The sequence below is a fragment of the Spermophilus citellus genome (genome assembly GCF_964194105.1).
Source record: "Spermophilus citellus genome assembly, chromosome: 7".
In the NCBI taxonomy this organism is placed as follows: Eukaryota; Metazoa; Chordata; class Mammalia; order Rodentia; family Sciuridae; genus Spermophilus; species Spermophilus citellus.
In genome coordinates, this window is record NC_138188.1 from 99,301,550 (window position 1) to 99,322,766 (window position 21,217).

General features: G+C 38.9%; 1 protein-coding gene across 6 annotated transcripts in view; it reads right to left on the reverse strand.

Moving 5' to 3' along the window:
• ZBTB20 (zinc finger and BTB domain containing 20) overlaps positions 1-21,217 on the reverse strand; it is a gene marked incomplete at its 5' end in the record, with an annotated part of 843,452 nt that overhangs the window by 66,654 nt on the left and 755,581 nt on the right. For 3 of the 6 annotated variants that reach the window (XM_081300928.1, XM_081300926.1, XM_081300929.1), the window contains one exon: positions 2,739-2,839. Coding sequence is in view for 2 of the 6 variants with exons in the window: in XM_081300925.1 (XP_081157051.1) it covers positions 307-326 (20 nt within the window). Of the gene's footprint in view, positions 1-306; positions 353-2,738; positions 2,840-21,217 lie in introns of those variants that run through there. The other 3 variants (XM_081300925.1, XM_081300927.1, XM_081300930.1) reach the window with 3 other exon arrangements.

Consider the following 21,217-nt stretch of genomic DNA (forward strand, 5'->3'; position numbering starts at 1 on the left):
CCATGAAGAGTTGTGAATTTAAATAATTTCAATTCTAGGAGCGAGGGAAAAGATGGGGTTTTCTACGACTAATCAGAATTGAAGTTGGGAAGGAGGGTGGAATCAATAAACACTTGACCTTTCTCCTTCCATGCTCACATCTTTTGCTGCTGTCTCTTTTTGTGCCAAATTCAAAGTGAAGTCAAAAGACCAGAGAGGCTGGCTGAGTTGGTCCAGAGAGGTTTCCTGGGCCATGTGTCAGGGAGAGACTCATTCTGGGGTTGGGGTGGGGTGGGGTGGGGGAGTGGGCAAAACTCATTAACGTACTTATTCTTTCTCTTTTCCATTTCTTTCACTCTTTACTCTTAACTTTCTGGAAGGAAAGAGCAAAATAAAAATAAAATTAGTTATCTCTTAGCTTCCATGAGTAATATTGTCTATTTGCCATTTATAAATCAATAAAATTGAATGTAAGCTTATGAGAATGGGAATTTCTATTTTGCTTGCTACCATATTCCTCATCCCAGAACAGTGCCTAGCACATAGTAAATGCTCAGTAAGTTTTAGACATTGAGTGACTATACTCTCCTCTGCTGTGCCTGACATTATATAATTATCTCATTTAATAATCACATCAGTCTGGGTAAGTAGGTAGAACCCCTGAGCAGGCAGTGAGATAAAATCAAACACTTGCTCTTACCCCTACCCCCAGGCCTTGAAACAGGCCTGGAACATTGTCAACCCACAGGAAGGGACACACTCTTGCAAACAGTTCACATTTTTATACTTTCCCCACCTTATTGATTTGCCTTGTATAGCAAGTCCCTATACATTTCATTAAGGTTTCTCTCTTATGTGTAAGGAAGCTTGGTTTCTGAATAACAGAGACAATCTGTCCATTTTCTATACCCACGAGAAGCCAAGGCAGGCACTGGAATTGCACAGGTGAAATACTTCCTAGGCAGAAGCTGATGCTCACTTGAGGGCTTCCCTGAAGATTTCAAGATCCTGATTCCTATGTCAGGATCTTGGTTGCTCTGCAGCACCAGAAGGAAGGAGTGTTAAGGACTCTTGCCTCCCAAAGGACACAAAAGGACTGAAACCAGTTTGCTCCCTGGTATGGCTGTGCTAATGTACCAGTATTGTTACTGTGGAACAAAGAAAAGCACAAGAAACTATTCAGATGTTAAAATTTCTAAGGTACTTCTCACACTTGAACTTCAGGATGAATGATGGTACGATACAAGTAAATTCCTTGTGATGTATGGACTAAAGAAACTAGGTTTTTTTTTTTTTTTTTGTACTGGGGATTGAGCTCAGGGGCAGTCAACCACTGAGCCACATCTCCAGCCCTATTTTGTATTTTATTTAGACACAGGTTCTCACTGAATTGCTTAGTGCCTTGCTAAATTGCTGAGGCCTGCTTTGAACTCATGATCCTCCTGCTTCAGCCTCCGGAGCCATTGGGATTACAGGCATGCACCACCATGCTCAGGTGGAGAAACTAGTTTTGATCTTCTCTCATGTCTTTAGTTCCCAGTCCTTTAGATCCTGTTTATATCACAGAATACCCTGACAGTTACATCCCATCATGGTCTGGCAGGCCTATCTATCACCTATACATCAATTATCATCAATTACCCCTAGGAGACTGGAAGCATTAGGGATACAAAGCAACACAAAATTAAAAAACACAAACAAACAAACAAACAAACAAACAAACAAACAAACAAACAACTTTGGCTTCATCCCTTTGGGTTCCATTTATGCCAGAATAGCTAAAAACATAAAAGATATGAATTTGAAAATCCTACCTGAAGCCTAAGAGGGATGTTAGTCTCCCAGGTTTAGCGTTTTCCAGTAACAGAGAAGTCTGTAAAACACCATCCCATTACCTGCCTCACATCATATAGGAAAATTTGTAAATACAACAACTAGAACAAGTTTTCATTTTTAAATGTATAATTAAGTTGTTTTGCATGCATAACTAAATTCACATTTCTGGCTTAATTCTTAGTGGAAAAAAACACATATTCACCTGTTAGTTTTAGCAATGATTAATTGGCTATCAATCTTTGTCATTATTTTCCTGTAAGTATTATATCCCCTACCTCAACTTATGTCTGCACCTTTCCTTTCAAGGACTATATTTCTCCTACATAAATACAAGACATGGAAGGAACAAAACCAGCTACACAGAGCCATGCACCCAGAAGGCTTGGAGATGTAGTAGAAGGAACCCAGAGCCCCCAGGGGAGGGCCTTAGCTCCCTATACTATCAGAGAGGCAACAGCATGAGATGCAGCTCAGACAACAGGTAGACATGGCAAGCAAAGCTGGCTCACAGATTTGGCCAGGGTGACATGAAATGACAAGCTTCCATGAGATTCAAGATTGGCACAGAAGGGTGATGAGAAGCAACAGTTTGGGAGGAACTTCCACCACTTTGGAAAACAGTGACCAAGGTGACCAAGCAGAACAGCATCAGTCCTTGCAAGATATGCTCAGATCTGGCTCTACACAGCCACCAGGCAAGGAGGGAAGGACGCTGCCCAGAGCATACACTACAGGCTGGAAGCCGAGAACCACTGCAGGCACCTCAGGACTAAGGCTGATTGCTTTGTGACATCCAAGAAATGAAGCCATCTATAATTTCACCTGCTTTTACAAGTGTGAGTGTGTGTATGTGTGTGTGAGCATGTGTTTAAATTAAGCAAAGTAAACTAAGGAGGCTTTTATTGGAGGCATAATATACTCACAGTAGTCTCCAAATCAATGGTGTCACTCTTCAGGTAAATCACTCCAAGGCTTGGGCCTAGTGCTGATGTTCATTGGGGCAGGGAACAGAGAGCGGCTGCATCTAGCACAAACAACAAACAAACAAACAAGTTTGTTAAATGAGCATGATGGTGATGTGGTCATTTACTTTGATGGAGTCAGAACTGTGGGACAGGGCTGAGAGGCTAGTTCTGCATCTCTGCACCAGACAGTGCCAGGTCTGGGGATGGAGAACAGAGATGATGTCTTATGGGACTCCGTATTCAGTGTTCTTTCCTGACTGCCCAAGCACTCTGAGACACCACAGCACCTGTCTGTGGCTCTGACCTGGAGTGGATGAAGTGGGGACAGTCTGCAACCTGGCCACAGTTTATTCTCCTGATGCTGTCCCTGATTTGCAATGGTTATTTGTTCATTTTTAATTGAAAAAAATTATACATATTTATGGCATATAGCTTAATCTTTTGATATATGTCTACACTGTACAGTGCCTAAATCAAGCCAGTTAACATACACATTACCTCACATATATAACGTTTTTATCATAAGACTACTTAAAATCTACTCTTCCAGCAATTTTGAAGTATACCACATTTCATTATTAATTACAGTCCACATGCTAAACAATAGATCTCTGAACTTATTCCTCCTGAAATTTTGTTGCCTTTTACCAATATCTCCCCAGCCTCTGTTAACCACCATTTTACTCTCTGCTTCAGTGAGTTCAATTGTTTTGGAGTGAATCATGTGGTATCTGCCCTTTTTTTCTTGGTTTATTTCACTTAACATGATGTTCCTTACGTTCATCCAAGCTGTGGTGAAAAACAGCATTTCCTCCTTTTTAAAATTAAGCTAAATAGTATTCCACTGTGTATGTACATCACATGCCTAGTATTTTTTACTCCCTCCCTCTCCATTGCTTAGTTATTATTTCATGCTCTGACCTGGTCATGTTCTGAGTTCTTGCCTTCCCTTTGTTCTCCCTTGCAAAGTTTTTATTTCCTTTCCTATCTTCTGGTTCTAAGGAGTTCAGCCTGAGAGGCTACAAAGTGACTATTGTCTGCCTCAGGTCCCTGATCTCACTGGTCTTTTCATAGGCCTGTCATTTTGGCCACATTGGGCTTCAGTGACCTTTGTGTTCCTGAAACTCTCTTCCTTATACAATGGGTGGGACACCTTATTATTTTGATTTTCCTCCTACAATTCAGGTTGTTCTGCCTCCAACACTGATTTGTTTTCCTTCTCCCATTCCCTTAATATCAACATTCCTTAAGATTCTTCACTCGGGCTTTGTTTGGTCCTGTCCTCCAGGATCTCAACAAGTGCTTCTCCATAGAGAGTGTCCACATTGTTATTTCTAGTTCTTGCTTGTCTGAAGAGTTTCAGACCCACATTTTACATAAGAGCTGGTTACTGGTACATTCATTTTTTTGTTCATTCTGTGTTCATATAGCGTATATTAGACACCTGCAAAAGCTGAATAACTTCTAGTCTCTAATTTTGAGAAGCTTACATCACCATCAAATATTATATAGGTTCTTCCAATACAAGTCAAAAAAGATTAAGACAGAATTCATTGCCTTTCTCTCAAAATTTGTTCTTTTGCTAGTCTTCTCATGTTGTGTCATTGGTCCCATTTTATATATTTTTTTTGGACTACAATGGAGGCATCATTTTTAATTCCTCCTCCTCCTCCTCCTCCTCCTCTTCCTCCTTTCTCTCTCTCTCTCTCTCTCTCTCTCTCTCTCTCAATACACACACACACACACACACACACACACACACAATCAGTTGCCAAATCCTGTGACATTTTATTCTAGTCATTTCTTCAATACTTGTTTTCTATACCTAATACATATGTATCCCTTTGCCACCCACTACCATGACTTCAGTGAATTGCTCTTAACTGCCTTCATTTTTCCAATTTCTCTTTACCTTTATCCCATCTTCACACCAGCATTACATTAATTTTCTAAAGTACCAGTCTAAACACATTCTTCCTTTGCTCAAAATCCTCTTTGCCTGGCATTCAAGGCTGCTGTATTGTGTTCCCAACCTAATTTTCCATTCTTATCTCTGCAGTCCAGTGATGGCCCACTCTTTTCCACCATGTTTGTGGCAACTTCTTTCATTTTCCAATGTCTATGAACATCTTCTTTATGGGCCATTTAAATGCCAATGCCTTTAGGAAGCACTTCTCAAAGGGAAGTGCCCTTTTGAACACTTACGTGTACCACTCCCTTTGCACATTCTATAAACTCTAATAATTATTTGTGTAATTTGAGTTCCCTTGAAAGCAGAGATAGATTTTACTGTTTTCTGTTGGGGCTCAGTAAACTACACCCCAAAGTGAAGGCCTCCAAAGCAGCCGATGAAGCACGGTTTCCCTTTGAACCCCTCCTTTCTACCTGTCTCTTGCTCCTCTTTCTCCCCTGAGGCAAGCCACAAGAACTAGAATTTCTCTTCTATGAGGTAGATCATGGAAACCAGAATCCCTTTTCCAAAAAGCAAGCTATAAAGCCTAAAATTATTACTCTAAACTTCCCTGCCTTTGTGTCTTGGAGCTGGCCATAGAGAAATTTTCTGACCTACCTTGTCTGATAGTAGATCATAAACCCCGAACTCAAGAGGGGTCCTGTCCATGCAGAGGAAGGACTGCTGCAAAGAAAGGCCAACAAGAATCTGAACAGACAGGCCTTGCGGGGTTTTTGCTCTCAATCTACTACCATTAGGTCATACCCCTTTGTCCAATCATATTCCTACACAGCTGTCTGTGCTTCCTTGAACCTAAGCATGAAAATGGACACCTTACCATGAGTCTTCACATCTTTAATCTGAAGGCTCCATGTCATGTTAAGACTATGATCAAATAAATTTATTATGCTTTTTTCTTCTTAACCTATCTTTTGCTATAGAGGTGTTGGCTATGTTGCTTTATGATGGTTGGGATAGGAATCACTTTTCCCTGCTTCTATCATAGTACTCTGTAGTGTGCACGAGTTTGTGCCTAGCTGATGTCTGCTGAACTGAATTAGAAAGCAATAAAGAATCTTTCTTAGAGTCATGGAACCTAAGGATAAAATGGAGACACCTTAAAGCTCACCTACAACACCATCTTAATTTTGCAGATGAAGAGATTAAGGAAACAGGCTTGCTTAAGGCCATATTCTTACTAGCGGCTGAGCAAGGAAAACTAAAAGAAAAGACAACATGCCCTAACTATCTATCAGTGTTTACTTGGCACCAACAGGTGGAGCAGACCATCAATAATGACGGGACCAGAGAGAGTGAGAGGCTTGGGTAAGTAACCTGCAACAATATATTAGCTACCAAGAAATAATTTTTTTTCATTTATTTGCTTTGATAAACTGAATAGACATCTTTTTTTTAAAGAGAGAGAGAAGAGAAGAGAGAATTTTTTAATATTTATTTTTCAGTTTTTGGTGGACACAACATCTTTATTTTATTTTTATGTGGTGCTGAGGCTCGAACCCAGCACCCCGCGCATGCCAGGTGAGCGCGTTACCGCTTGAGCCACATCCCCAGCCGAATAGACATCTTTTTATAGTTAAATAATGTCTTAAAAATGAGGGTGGGTTTAAAAAAACAAGGAAGCAAATTTTTCTAACATTACCAGCAGAAATAATTATGACAATATTGTAAATACCACTGGAGTGATAAACTCAGGCTGAACATCAGAATAAAATTTCTCATGCTTTGGAAAAGCTGTGGATTCAACTGCAGCTCTCAGAGAGAACAGGCTGCAATAATTCTATGGATAAAGTTGTTAGTTACTTAAAAACATAGAGGACTGGCAATCTTGCTATTTGTCACATTAATTAACACTTCGTTTCCCACCTAATTCTGCTCAATAGTCATGCTTTAGGTTTATCTGGATTTTTGCTTTTTATTTCCTTATTATACTAATTTCTGTAGAAATGTGCAGATGACTGCCCCAAGTCTATTCTCATTTTCTTGTCTTATTCTCCTCTTGCGATGGAAGAAACATTAATTGTTTAATCTCTTTTCTATCCTTATCTTCAAACAGAATCATTTTCTCTTACCTAAAGATGAAAAGCCCAACAGAACATGTCGTGGGATAACAGTGTTCACCTGAGTGAGGAAAACTGACTCTTCCAGGGATCTCAGTCATTTTTACTTCTCAGAAAAGCTCCCCCTCCCCCTTAAGTGCTAGCCTACAGTACAGACTTCATCTGCCTCTCCCAGGTGAGCGCTTGACTTGCTGTGCTCCTGGGGAAAACCCTGGTGGTATTAATCAAACTCTTTTTGTCTGGTGTGGTGGAGCCATGCTATGCATTGAGACATCCATTAAAGAGCAGCACCCCAGCAGCCACATAAACAGCAAACTGGGCTTCAGAGCTCGTCATTGTTCTTTCTAACTCATCATGTAGCTGGAGATTATCAACATTTCGTCAGACAGAACTTCCTTCTCTTCCCCCCACCCACCCCATAAGTCCACTAAAATGATAAAGGGAATCACTGATCAATATGTCTAATACAGTATAATGAAATGTTTTCTGGCAACATACTAATCCTGTATGTAATTAGGCAAACGGACATTTTAAATATACCTAACATTTTATTTAACTTGTGCATTTTATAATTAGAGCCACACTCTTTCTGTCCTTTTAATCAAACACTTCTTTCTCGCCCCCCAGACTGCTGCTATGATCTTACTTCCATTTTTGGCTAATTGTCACCTATCCTCACTTCTTATTTCTCCTCTTGCCTTAGTACCCACCTGAGGGTCTGTTAATCAGCGCTACTGTATTACTGCATGGTGTGGCATGTTTTATTGCTTAGACTCTACAAAAGACCCAGTGGAAATGACTTCATGGGGTTTCATATTTATTTCCTTTTAATGACTTTCATATCCAATGTAGTCAGTTTTTAAGTCAAAAGATAATTTTGAGGGGCTGCTGGTGCCACAAATCCTCCCTGGAATCTGGAAATCCAGCTGTCCTCTCTGTCTCTTACATCATCACTGTAATAAAGAATCTGCTCTTGAAACCCAGCTGGCAAGTTGCTCTATGGTGTCAGAGACAGAACAGACAGAGGGTCACTTCTCTTCAGCCTGTTTCATTGTTGATGTCTCTGTAGATCTGTCCTGGAAGCCCTTAGAGAGCAGAGCTGTTATGTAACACACCACCACATATCACTGTAAGGAACTTTCTGCAGAGGTCTTATTTCAGCATGGCCTTTCCCATTCCTTAGAAATTACACCAAATCATTCTACAATTAGAGGTTGCTTTCATAATTAAAGCCACACACACACACACACACACACACACACACACACAAATAAAATAACAGTGACAATAATAGCTAACACTTATTTTTGCCTGAATTTTATCAGGGACTGCACTAGGTATTTATATATATAAATATATTCTCATTTAATCCTCATAGCCATGCATATGTGTTAATATTATACCTGTTGTATAGATAAAGAAGAGACTCTGAACTCATATACCTTAAGATTAGTAAGCAAGAGGATGGCGAGGCCAGATTCTAAACCCAGATCTTTCTGACCCTAAACCTATGCTCTTTTTACTATATAGTAATAGTTCCAACATGGCGTGGGCACATTGCTAGTTCCCACTGTGATCTCAGCAAAAGGAAGATGCTTAGTTAATTCCATGATAGTTCAGAGCCACCGGGAGGATTTGGAAGCATACAGTTCAGGTGAAGGAACAGTTTCAGAAACTATCAATAAGTATATTTCCTTCCTACTTCCTTTCTAAATGAAGACAAGCATGTCTTCTATCAATCTTAAACTCTAATAAGCAAATGAATCACTCAGGATTTCTGATTCAGCATGTCTGGGGTGGAGTCTGCAATTCTGCATTTATAACAGGCTCCCAGGTAATGCTAATGCTACTGGTCTGGGTACCACAGGTCTTAGGTCTGACACTCTCCTTCCTGTTGGGGGTTGTTTTTGAAGGAGTTGAAGCCAAATAACTTGGATAAAAGCTGACTGACATGACTGGCTTCTGATTCTGGGCCAGTTTGTCAGGTCATGAGACATTAAACAGAATTCAAGGAGTTTCTGGTTTTGAGCACATTATGGGGGGAAAAAAGTGTCTAGGTCCCCTTGGGTTCCCACCAATCTTTAGAAATTCAAAATGAAAATATCTCTAACATGCAAAGTTCCTATTTTTTACATTATTGTTATTTTTAACAATAATTATCTGGTAATAATTCAAATAACACCTTTCCTCTGAGAAATTCAATGAGCTTTACTAACCTTAATTGTCTAACAGCAATTCCCAGGTGTAGATAAAGCTGTCTCAAAGATCACAGTAAATTTAAAATTGTTCCACTTCCCTCATTTCTTTGCCCCAAATGTAGTGGCGAATTAGTGGTGAGGGGTTACTAATTGGCAAATACCCTCCATCTCATAATTGGAGGCACAGGAGATTTCAAAACACAAGGGTAAATGCAAGAAACATTAGCAGAGAGGTAGTTGTGGGGAATGCAATGTTGAGGGGGGAGGAGGAAGAGTTAAAGGGAGTAAGACTAAGAAACGGGAAAATTACAGAACTAGTTAGATGACCTTAGACAAGTCATTTAACCTCTGTTTGGCTCAGCTTTTCCATCTGTAAAAAAGAGGAGGTAGTTTTTATAATTTTTAAGGTCCTTTAAAATTCTAATAGTCCCCAGAGAAGAAAATTGTGGGCATTAAGTAGCTCATCAACCTGTTAAACCATTAAACCTGTTAAAGAAATCTATTTGACTTTTCACTTTTTAACTAATTACCTGAAGCGAATTCCCAAGTCTCAATCACTAATCCCACCTCTGGTGAAACTGGTGAAAAACTATTTAATGAATAAGGCAGCAAATGCATCATGACCAGACAAACTAATCAGGAACCCGATCTTCAGGTCTCTGATGCTGTAAGAACTGTTTCACTTTAAAAATTTTAGTTCCTTAATTAACCACTGGTTAATACCCGTGTCCAGAAGAAATACCTCTGCTGGCTTGAAGACCCCTGGGATGGCCCTGCCAACAGAAAGTGAAATCATCGTCCTACTGTTTGTCACAATAAATCTATGTTAATTTTCTCCATAGAGACCTCTTGATTCCTTTTTGACAATTCACAAACTCTGTTAATAAGAGTTGCACATCCCAAGAGCCTTAGCGTTTCAGGTACAGTTGATTCTTGCTTAAAATAAAAGATCTTGGGGACCAGGTGATAAACAATGCCATGATGATTTCTTGGTTTTAATGAACACCTGGGGATGGGACATGTCCAAGCCATTTTACACTGAAATCATCCCCTCCAGAAAGTCTGTCGAAGTTCCTGATTATAAGGTCACTTTATACTTTGTAATAAGGATTCCAACATGAGTATGATTTATGGCCCAGTATATTTTCTGGTATTATCAAAATTTTCTGTTCCTTGCTCTTTGCATTGGGTATGTGTCCTGGACTAAACATTACAGTTTGTGGCTAAATGGAACAACAGGTGCTGAGAAACATCACAGTGGCGTTGCCCCTAAAACTGACTCAAAGTGAACTTTACTTCCCTTTTCCTGATCGTATTGGCTCACAGACATTTGGGCTGCCATTAGCTGAATGTTTGCTATGTGACAGACATTGTGCTTTTTCATCCATTGCTTAACTTTATTTTTTACAATTACACTTTGAAGGTAGAAATTACACTTCCATTTTATAGATGAGAAAACTGAAACTGCTTAGGAAACTGATATAGATCATGAAGCCAGAGGGTAGCAAAGGAGGGATGAGGGCTGGGTTTTAGTCACCATGCTCTAGTGCTTGACATGTACCTATCCTGAAATCACTAAGCCATTGACCTGCCTTCATTCTGTTCCTCTTCATTTGAGCTACTCACCATAGGCTTGTACCAAATTCTCCATCGCGACTATCTAATGCCTTCTTGAGCTTTTTTGTAATTTCTCAAAACCTTTAAGTTGGGTGCATGGCACATAACTGCAATCTCAGTGGTTTTGGGAGGCTGAGGCAGGAGGATTGAAAGTTCTAAGCTAGTCTCAGCAACTTGGTAAGACCCTGTCTCAAAAATAAAAAATAAAAATGGGATTGGAGATGTGGCTCAGTGGTTAAGCCTCCCTGGGCTCAATCCTCAGTACAAAAAATAAAAAGCAAAGACAAAAAACCCTTCAACACTTGACCTATGTTTTCCTATTTACATTAATAATTTAATCCAAAGCCTCATTACTAGTTCTTTCAAACAGATCTTTAGCACTCTTTTTCTTTAGTTTCTACTTAGTCCTCATCCTTATTCTAAATTACTCTTCTCAGGCCTCACATTTGACCCCAAGTGTTTCATCCCCAGTTTGTAATTCACCTTCCCCAATGCCTAAGAAGCCTACTCATTTTTACTCTTTTTTTTTTTTTTTTTTTTTACCCTGGTTGGCTTTCCCAGATATCTTGGTCCAGTCTGTCCTCAATAGCCCTTCAGATTTCATTTCTCCTCTTTCTATGTGCAGGGTTTTCTCTTAATTTCTTCAACTGTGAGTCCATACTACCATTCTCCATTTACTTCTCTGCTCAGTACAACACCCTACATGCATGCTATCTTGACCCTCACTTTTGCCCGTTGTTTCCAAGTGCAAGCCTGAGGTAGTTTTTCTTAGTATGTTCTACTTTTATCAAGTCCCATTTTCTATTTTCTTTTTTAGTTGATGAGCTTGCCTCCCACTTTAGTAAGAGAAACCTGTGCTATACTGTGTGGTAAGCTTATTAGTTCTCATCTTCTTTAATAGCTCTGAATTTTCATAGTTCTGTTTCCTCAAGCAAGAGCTGTACCTGTCCTACACTCCCTTTTCTTTCCCAGAGGCTATCTATTTCTGATCTTTAATCTTCCCTTCGCTTCCATCAGTGGCTCCTTCTCTGCAGTTGATGGCATGTCCATTCCTAATGGTACTAGCTTAATTATCACAACTTAGTTTAGTATCCTGTTTTCAACTCCTGACCTTCAAATTTCTTTCAGATGGTATATCTCAAATTGAGTTTTATAGGATACTAGAACTTTAAGCTGCATCTCAAAGTTCTCTGGTCAAGTAAACTTAAGAAATATTCCATACTGTACCTTCCTCTCTCAAACTTAAAATGCATATAAGGATATTAAAGGTGCTGAAGACCTCATTGCTGTCCAAGTTTATTGGAATACAGACTCTTTCCCACCTCCCTTTTAATGGAATGATTATTAATCTTAGAACACACTTAGGGAAAAGATAGTTTCTAATGGCTCTCCCCTGGTTCCAAATTCTTTAGCCTGGGCATGCAAATTCACTGAATTTATTTTAGGTAAGTCCTCTCGGATTTCCTTTCCATCAATACTCCATTTGGTCTAAGCCAGTTAACTTATAGGGTATCAGAAAGACTAAGTACATTTATATCTCTGAATTCCTAGTCATACCATTTAGGTAGCTACTAAAACTTTAGGCCTTTATCACCTTCCCCCCGCCCCTTACCTAGGGCTTTCTTCTCATTCAAGATCCATATGTAATAATGTAATAATGTATTTATTATAAAACTTTTCCTTGTGAATACTGTCTTGGCCTATATTGACCTCTGTCACTCATTTAGCACTTAGATAAATGGTTATCATTTAATACCTGTTTTGGTGAGAGCATAAATCTGTTAGGGCACAGACCTTGTCTTATACATCCCAGAAATGCCAGTACTTAGTGAGTGTAGCCCTTTGTAAGGACCATCCATAGACAGAAATGGATGACACTGTAGCATAATGAAAATTTTATTTCAGGGTTGGGAAGAGTGTTTAGAATTGCAAAAACCCAGGTGGAATGTCCACCATTTTTTTGGGGAAAAAACACCACACACCCATCACTGTTACCACCCCCATGAATGCTATCATGTATGTCTAAGTCTTCAGAAAAATGCTCAACCTGGAAGATCAAAGGCAGTTCTGCCCTTGGGTGAACTTAAGAATCTTCATTACTTGACAAAAAATGGGCAAAAGGGCAGAGTAATCTAGGAACATCAAAGGACCCATGATAGGAACCACTGGAATAAATGTCTCTGCCCCAGTGATGAAATTCCCATCCACAATCATTAAATAGATGGTAACTGGATAGGGTTGGGGGGAAGCCATTCTCCTACACAAGGGAATCAGGCAGAGTTTTGTGTGGGGATCTGTTGCTTACTACCATGCCTGGTATGTAGCAAACATCTGCAGAATGTGCTGCTGCCTTCCACCCGTATTCCAAACCTCTATCTCTTTGAATCAGTCTGGAGACACATCACATTTAATAAGTCAAAATAGCTCTCCATTAGCCACTTGCACAACATGAAATCCCCAAACAGCAAATTCCATCTTTTCCATAAAAATCTTTTATGCCATAACGCAGAAGAGCAAGAGCAGGTTTTCTCAGGCTAGTGTGCAATGACTAGATGCTAAGGGGCTTTAAATTTTTCATATTAGATGTTATCTGAAGTTGGGACTTCATAGGCTCTCTAATAGTGAGTTTGTAGTGATATTAGGACTAGAAATTTAGACTCTTGATAGCTCGTAAGGGAGTATTATTATGTGCAAGAAAAGAGTATAGCTTTCTTCTTAAAACCACAGTAACAAATGACTTTTATATATTTTAGCAGAAGAGAAAATACATTTCATTGAAACATAGTCTGTGAGATATTTACAATCCTCTGAGATAAAAAGTGGTATACAAACAAAAGAGTTAATTAAAAACTATTTTGTAAATGAGAATGTTTGCTTATATTTACCTTAAAATAGATAAGAATTGTATTATGTAAAATATGAAACTGTAGGATCATTTCAAAAATAAAATAAAGAAAAAATTGTATGCCTGTCCTTAGTTAAAATTCAAAACAACATATCAGAATATTGATTATTAGTCATGATCAATAGGAAGTATTTTTAAAACTGCAACTTTTATTGCAGGAGATTACTGGCTTCATAATGCTAAATGGCTTAGATATTTTTCTGTCATATTTATACTTAGAGTTATCTTTCTGGACAATTTACACATTTGAGAGTGAAAATGAAGAATAGTTTGCCTATTGGATGTGTGACAGGCTACTGGGGCACTGCTGCTGTTTTCTGAGAGTCATAGGCAGTTTTTGCAATAAAATATCTGAGTTTCTTCTTTTACTTTTATGTTCTGGGTGAAGTATGAGATTTCTGCATCTTGTTCTGGGATGTCACCCTTGTAGGGAAAGGGAGATAGTACTGGCAATGCTTTGCATTGGTTTAGACACTTGAAAAGTTATGCGGTATTTTCATGGACCCTCTCTAAAAATATGTTCTCCCCATCATGAATCACACAGAGGAGAAGCCTGGGGCCTAGGTGGGCCAGTCAGGGGGAGGAGAGGGCAGTTTAAGCTGGCCAGCTAATAAGAAGTAGAACTTAATTTAAAACCAAGGTTTTCAGAAAATTCTATTTCTTTTTAAAAAATGCCACTGTTGGGGATTGTGGCTCAGAGGGAGAGTGCTTGCCTTGCACGCATGAGGCACTGGGTTCGATCCTCAGCACCACATTAAAAAATAAATAAAGCAAAGATATTGTGTCCACCTATAACTAAAAAATAAATATTTAAAAAAATGCCACGGTTGCCAACAAGCTTTGAAGTAAATATGAGAAGCAGATCGCTAGATAGTGAATCAAAAGGTCTGCCTTGTCTTTCTGGCTCTGGGATGACCCAGCTGTGGTCAACTCACTAAATTTTCCAAGTCTTGTTTTTCTCACATATAAAATCATGGGCAAGCAATCAATGAATAGCATAATACCACCAAGCTGTAAAATCTGTCACCTGTAAATGGTATTGATAATAATGTGTGCTTTGCCTAACTCATAAAGTGGTAAGGCTAAAGTAAGCTGATGCATGTGGAAATGCCTTGAATATTACGGAGCACTGAGTCAATGGAGGGATCAGGAAAATCTCAAGTGTGTGTGGGAGCTGACAGCCAGTCCACTTCCATTGGGGTTTTGGGAGAAGCTGTAATAAAGCTCTGGCACCAACTCAAATCTCACCCATCCTCTCCCAGCATGCTGCAAAGCATCACTTGAGGAAAGTTACTTGAGTGGCTAAGCCAAACACTCAAATTCTATCCTTTCTGAGTAAAATCACAGAAAATTCTGAGGCTCAATACAGGTGGCAATTGCTGTTCTTCCAGGTGTGTCTGAACACTGGAGAGACCCTAGGGAGAGAGGTCAGACATCACTGCCCCTGAGGGCCAGCTTTCCCCTGTACACAGCTCCAGCCCATATGACTTCACCTGGAAGCCTCAGGAGACAGAAAAACCCAGAATTATCAGGAGCCTCCTCTCCTGATAACTTAAGTGCTCTGATGGAAAGGCAGAGGGTATCTGGAGAACGGCTGTACTGAGTCGGCATTGATTTCTCCAGCCTTTGTCTGTGTCTGGTTTCTGTCTTGTTCAGAGGTGGTTACTGTTACTACAAGCAGCATGAATCATGTCTCTGTTAAAAAACAGAGCTTCAATTGTCTTACATAACCCCTGGTAACTGAATGTCTAATAATAGCAAGCCATTTCCAGGTAGGGAATCTGTCTACCTCCCAGACACACACACACACACACACACACACACACACACACACTACTCTTAATGCCTCACCATAGAGTATGGTAGACAGAGAGGATGCAGAGGGATAAAGGGGCAGCACAATTGAATTTTCTGTATTTTAAAATGTATTGTACAATAATGCATCATAGGCTCTGATGTCCAATATGTTTGAACTAGTTTAATAAATGGTAAGAAACAAGTATTATTCTTTAAAGTATTTAAAACAGTAGAGAAGCACAAACACTCCAGACACTTTCTCTGACACTTTACTACTGTATGAAAACCCAACCCAAAAGATAGAGGGGGTGGTCATTTTGCTGGATTGGATACTAGCATAGATTTAATTTTTGAAGGACTTTTTTTTCTTCCTTTTTTTTGTTTGACCAGAGAGCATATTCCAAAGGTTCATGACTACAGTCATTACACAAAATTCCAGTCAAGGAGAAGCAACTTAAAACATGACTGCAATGTCCCACTTGCAGGCTAGTATCAGGCACTGTTACCTGAGCCATTTCTTTGAGGGAGATGACTACATTTGTGCACATGTGTTTTTCCCATGAGTGTACTCTCTGACTTGGCATACCTGATGAGGCTTTTCATACACCCTCTCCACTCAGCCCTCTGTTAAGGTGATTACCAGAGAGCAAACTAATAGAAAAGGTTGAGCTATGCACAGTGGCACATGTCTGTAACCCCACCAGCTTGGGAACCTGAGGCAGAAGGATTTTGAGTTCAAAGCCAGCCTCAGCAAATTAGAGAGGCCCTAAGCAACTCAGTGAGACCCTGTCTCTAAATAAAATACAAAAAAGGGCTGGGGATGTGGCTCGGTGGTTAAGTGCCCCTGGTTTCAATGGCCAGTACTGGAAGGAAAAAAAAAAAAAAGGCTGAAAAAGAACTAAAAAAAAAAAAAATCAAAAGGTAAGTTTCTCTTTAAACCACTCATTTGATTGAAGAAAAAAAATAGGGAGCTCCATAGAAAAAAAGGGATAAGGAGGTGAGAAGAAGGAAAGGAGCGGGGAAGTGCTGAGAAGTAATATTGGCCAAATTATATTGTTATGTTGTGTGCATGTACAAATGTGTAGCAACGTATCCCATCATTATGTATGACTATAATGCACAAAAAATGTGGAATAAAATAAAATAAATATATGTTACATAGTTAAAAAGTGTTTATGAGGAAAAACTTAAATGTATAATATATATGCCTCCATTTCTTCATTGTCTCATCACATCCATCCTAAGTCCCTGCAATACCATGTTTTTGAAAGTACATTCCCAGGAGCCAACTAGCTCTAGAAATCATGTAAATTAGATAGAAGGAGGGCTTTATGGAAAATTACAGATGGAGGTTATATCCTGCTACTCATTTGGGCAAGGACCACAGAAGGAAAACTTCCTTTGGTTTAGATTGTTCAGTAACATGAAACAGTGGACTAGACTAGTTCCAACCAAAGAATGTCCTAGGGCACACCTACTCTGAGGACCCACAACTACATGCTATCCTACATGGTCCTCAATTGTTTAGGGATATAAGAAAGACCTGATGAGATAGATATATGTCAAAGTGATTGTGTGTTCCCTCAAAATAGAATTTACTCTATTCCTTTTGAAATACCCTCCAAATCCATAAGCAAAAGAGTTGTGATTGGGGAAGGAAATAGTAGAAAAAGAAAGAATAAATGAGAGAAGAGGAAGGAACAAAAAAATCCCAATGTCCTATTTTTTTCTACCTGCAAACCTGGCTGGATTTTATCCCCAAACCTCTACTACTGTTCTCTGATGGTCTTTGCTACATGATATACGGACAAGACTTTTAAAGGAAATAAGTCCTTTAAAAGTCCCCTCCCCCCACAACACACAAATGCAGAACAGTAGGGATGGATCCTGGCCACTAAATTACCCTGCATCACAACAGGATCACAGGGGTGGAACACAGCTGTTGGGATTGGATTCTTCTGTTTATTTCATGTGCTTTATGAGTTAATTTGTTCTTAGAGCTGGTATACTGATGGACTAAATGTATTAATAAAGACAGCCCTGAGATGCCACAGTTTTCTTTGTAAAAGGCTTTGTATGCCTTCTAACTACTGAGAATATATTGCTAAATGGTTTGTACTTATGGAAGAGTAGGGGATTTGCCTCTTCCCCTTCTCTTGGCCTCAAAAACTAGGCTTTTTCTAAGCATCTTGGAGGTGATTATACCTACCTGGAACTTCAGGGCACTAGTCAGCCAGTTCCTTCACAGTTGTGTCTTTGGCACCTGAGACAAGGACTTGGTGGTTCAGACACATTTAAAATGTAAAAATGGGTTATTATGTTATTTTGCATTCCAATAATAAAGAGTATTTCTGGATTGTTGCTGACAAGTAGATCATAATAACCATATGTGGTACAACAAACCACATGATACTGTATCAGAAGCGTGCGGTTAGTTTTTGAATGACCCAGATTGTTTTTGTTGTTGTTGTTATTTTTTCCTGGCCCTTTCACAAACCCCTTATTGAATGTCTATGGTCAGTGATGGACTCTTTATTCACAAAAGGGAGCTGGGCAATGCCATCCTCTCATCAAGTTCTTCCTTCTCTAACACTGAACAAAAAATATTAGTAAACACTAAGTGCAGCTGGTTTTGAACCTGGCAGGTGAGCAGTTTGTAGTAACTGGCCATACTGACAACAGAAGGAATTGGTGACATTGCTGGTGGTGAGAATGACTTCCTTATAAAGGCACAGCCCTTTAAAATATCTCAGGGATAACTTGGAGGAAATGAGCAATTATGGTGTTACCCATTCATATGTTCCAACAAATGTCTGGAACTCTAGATACTAGAAAGTCAAATATTATTATACCATTATTATAGGTATTATAGGATTCATATAAAAAGGAAGCATTTTTGTTGACCTAGTGAGCTTCTCTGCATTTGTAGAATACTCAGGATACTTCTGAGTACCATCTTAATTTTTAGCATCATTTATAGGAATCCAGCAATTATAAAATAAATGTCACTCAAAAGCAATCAATTTAGAAGTCACTTGGTAATTAAGATGCAAAAGGCAGGGATAAGAAAAGTTAGAATTCTCTAAAATGATTATGGAGAAACTGATTACACAGTGGTTTTGCTGAAGGCACCTGATTATTGGTCGACAGAAGATCTGGATCTCTAGCTGTGTCTGCCAACTGCTGTGAGCCCTTAGGCAAGTCACAGAACTCATGCTGGATCTGATGGTTTTTAAGATTCTTTCCAGTTATAGCATTTGCTAATTCTAAAGTAAGAGACAAGGAAAGAGTGATTCTCCCTTTTTCTTGTTTTGTTGAACATTTGTTTTCCCCTGATTGGTGTCTATGTGGTTTGCATCAGGAGTTAAGTTTGGGGGCTCAAGAAGTCACAGAGTAAATATTCAGGTGACTTTTCCATGCATACGTGGGAAAATAAGAGGGGGATATTTTCCCTTTCTTTCACATTTCAATGTTTTTTCTCAAATCAGACTTATATATAAGATTCTGGCATTGATAAAGATCCCCCTACCCCCAAAGGAGCTCACCCATGCTCATACAAGCTTATCTGATTGAGTTATTTATGTCCTGGCTATTTTTTCTCCTCAGACTTGTTTATAAAATCACTGGTAAGCATAAAGCTACAAAAACAAAAACAAAATAAAACAGCTCTGTTTGAGTAATTTACTTCAGTTAAAGCAGTGTAAGAAAATATCCTAATGCTCAGGTGGAAAAAACCCTTTGAAAAATACTCAGGTGTCTTAGAAAAGACTAAATGAAATGTTGTATTAGTGATAGTTTCATATGTTGTTACTGTTTTTCATTGCTGGAGTTGTGGCTTAGTGGTAGAGTACTTGCCTAGCAAGTGTGGGGCCCTGGGTTCGATCCTCAGCACCACATAAAAATAAATAAATAAAATAAAGATATTGTATCCATCTTCAACTAAAAAATAAATATTAAAAAAAAATGAGTTTACATATTGGCTTTATAATCTGGTGTGCAGACGTGGATCTTTTCTCCAGATAGCTCAAGCCAGTACTTCCTCAAAGCAAAGAAAGCCCAAAAGCCTGGAGAGCTAGCTTTCCATAGACAAAGGGGCCACACAGAAAATCCATTACCTGGGGCTTATATCATATGCTGAACAGGCACTCGGGTTACCCACGACTTGCTCCTTTCCATCTCTCCCCTGCTTCTTTGCTGGTTTAATTCTTTTTACCTAAAATGACCTCTGTTTACTTGCCTTTACTGCTCAAAACCTCATGGATTCACCTAGTGTAAGCCTCATTTCTAAGAAGTAATGTACACTGACCCAGTTTGGGACCCAGTGATAATTTTCATGTACAGCAAGTGACACTTAGTTCTTGTAGTAACTGGAGTCATTAAGACTACATATCTAAAAGTGTTCAGAGTCCACCAAAAAGAGTGTCAAAGGTTGCAGGGACTTCATAAAAGAAAAAGTGCTAGCTTTAAGAGCAGGCTCAATATAGAAGTTGTGGTATGTAAGAAGAAAGTTGTGGTCTGTACAGAAAAGATGTAGCCTTGTACTGAAGGGTTTGTTTTAGGATGGTCTTTTTTCAATGAAGGAAAAAAGACTGTTTCTTAAAAGGAGTTGAGACATGGGTTGTCGTGACATACGGTGTCGTCAAGTTTGACCATATTAATTAAGGAGGTAAAATATTAAGATTTTAGTAGGGAGAATATGGGGCACAGTTACATGAAGCAAAGTCAGAGGTAAGCATATTGAATCTAAATTTCACTCCTTCTAAATTCTTCAAATAGAGTGTCCCTTGCAGTCTGATCATCCCACCATGCATTATCACAAACTCCAACAATGCCTAACCAGGCTTAAGTGAAGGGCCAGGATATATCCTGGTAGTAAAAGATGAAATGAAGCTCAGAAATGCTGGATGCTGCTATATATGTATATAATTTTATTTATGTGTATATTTATATATCAATATATACAAACATATACATTTGTATGATGTTTGGCAACCTCACTCATGGTATTCCTGTGAAGTAGGCATGTGGTAAACATAATTAGCCCATTAAACAGATGGTAGGGCTCTGGCATATCTCACCATATTCTAAAATGGTGGAGCTGTGAGCAGGGACTGAAGAGAGAGTGCAGTTTGATATGCGGCTAACTGCAAATCTCTGTGAATTGCTACTTTCCTAAAGACAATCTGGGTAGGCTGCATTTGGCTGAGAACTGGGGATAGTTTGGGAAGCTTTAAAAATATACAAAGGGACAACTTTTCACATTCATTCAGATATAGTATCTTCATTTTTACTTACTAGAGACATTTTTTGAAAAACAGCTTTTTATCTTAACTCATCTGTGTTCCAAGCAAACTTCCAAATTGCTGAGCAGATTAGGAAAAAAAAAAAAAGAAAAGAAAAATACACACAAACACACACACACACACACACACACACAACAAAAACCTACATGCCAAGTTGAAACATTGGGTAAATGTTATTATACATGTATTATAAATGTAATAATAATAGTAATAATAATAATAATTTTAAGAGTCCTAAGAAAGTGCACTATTGGAAAAGACAAAGTTGAAAACAGGTTTGGCACCATAAACAAAACAGTTTGCACAGCAACCCAGTTTATCCAAAGTGCTTGTGATGAATTTTTACCTGGCTGAATTATATAGCAATGACATTGCTGCTCTATGGTAAGTTTGACTTCAGAGACCCTGTAATTAAATATCTGAGCCCATTTCTTTGTCAGTTGAAATACAACCTAGCAGAAATGAAAGGGTTACTAAAACTAAGACTTGAATTTACAAATGTATTTGAACTGGCTTCAAGAAGACATGAAACATCAATACATCTGGAGAATAGAACTTGCAATTGACTGTTCTTTACCATCTGGTCTC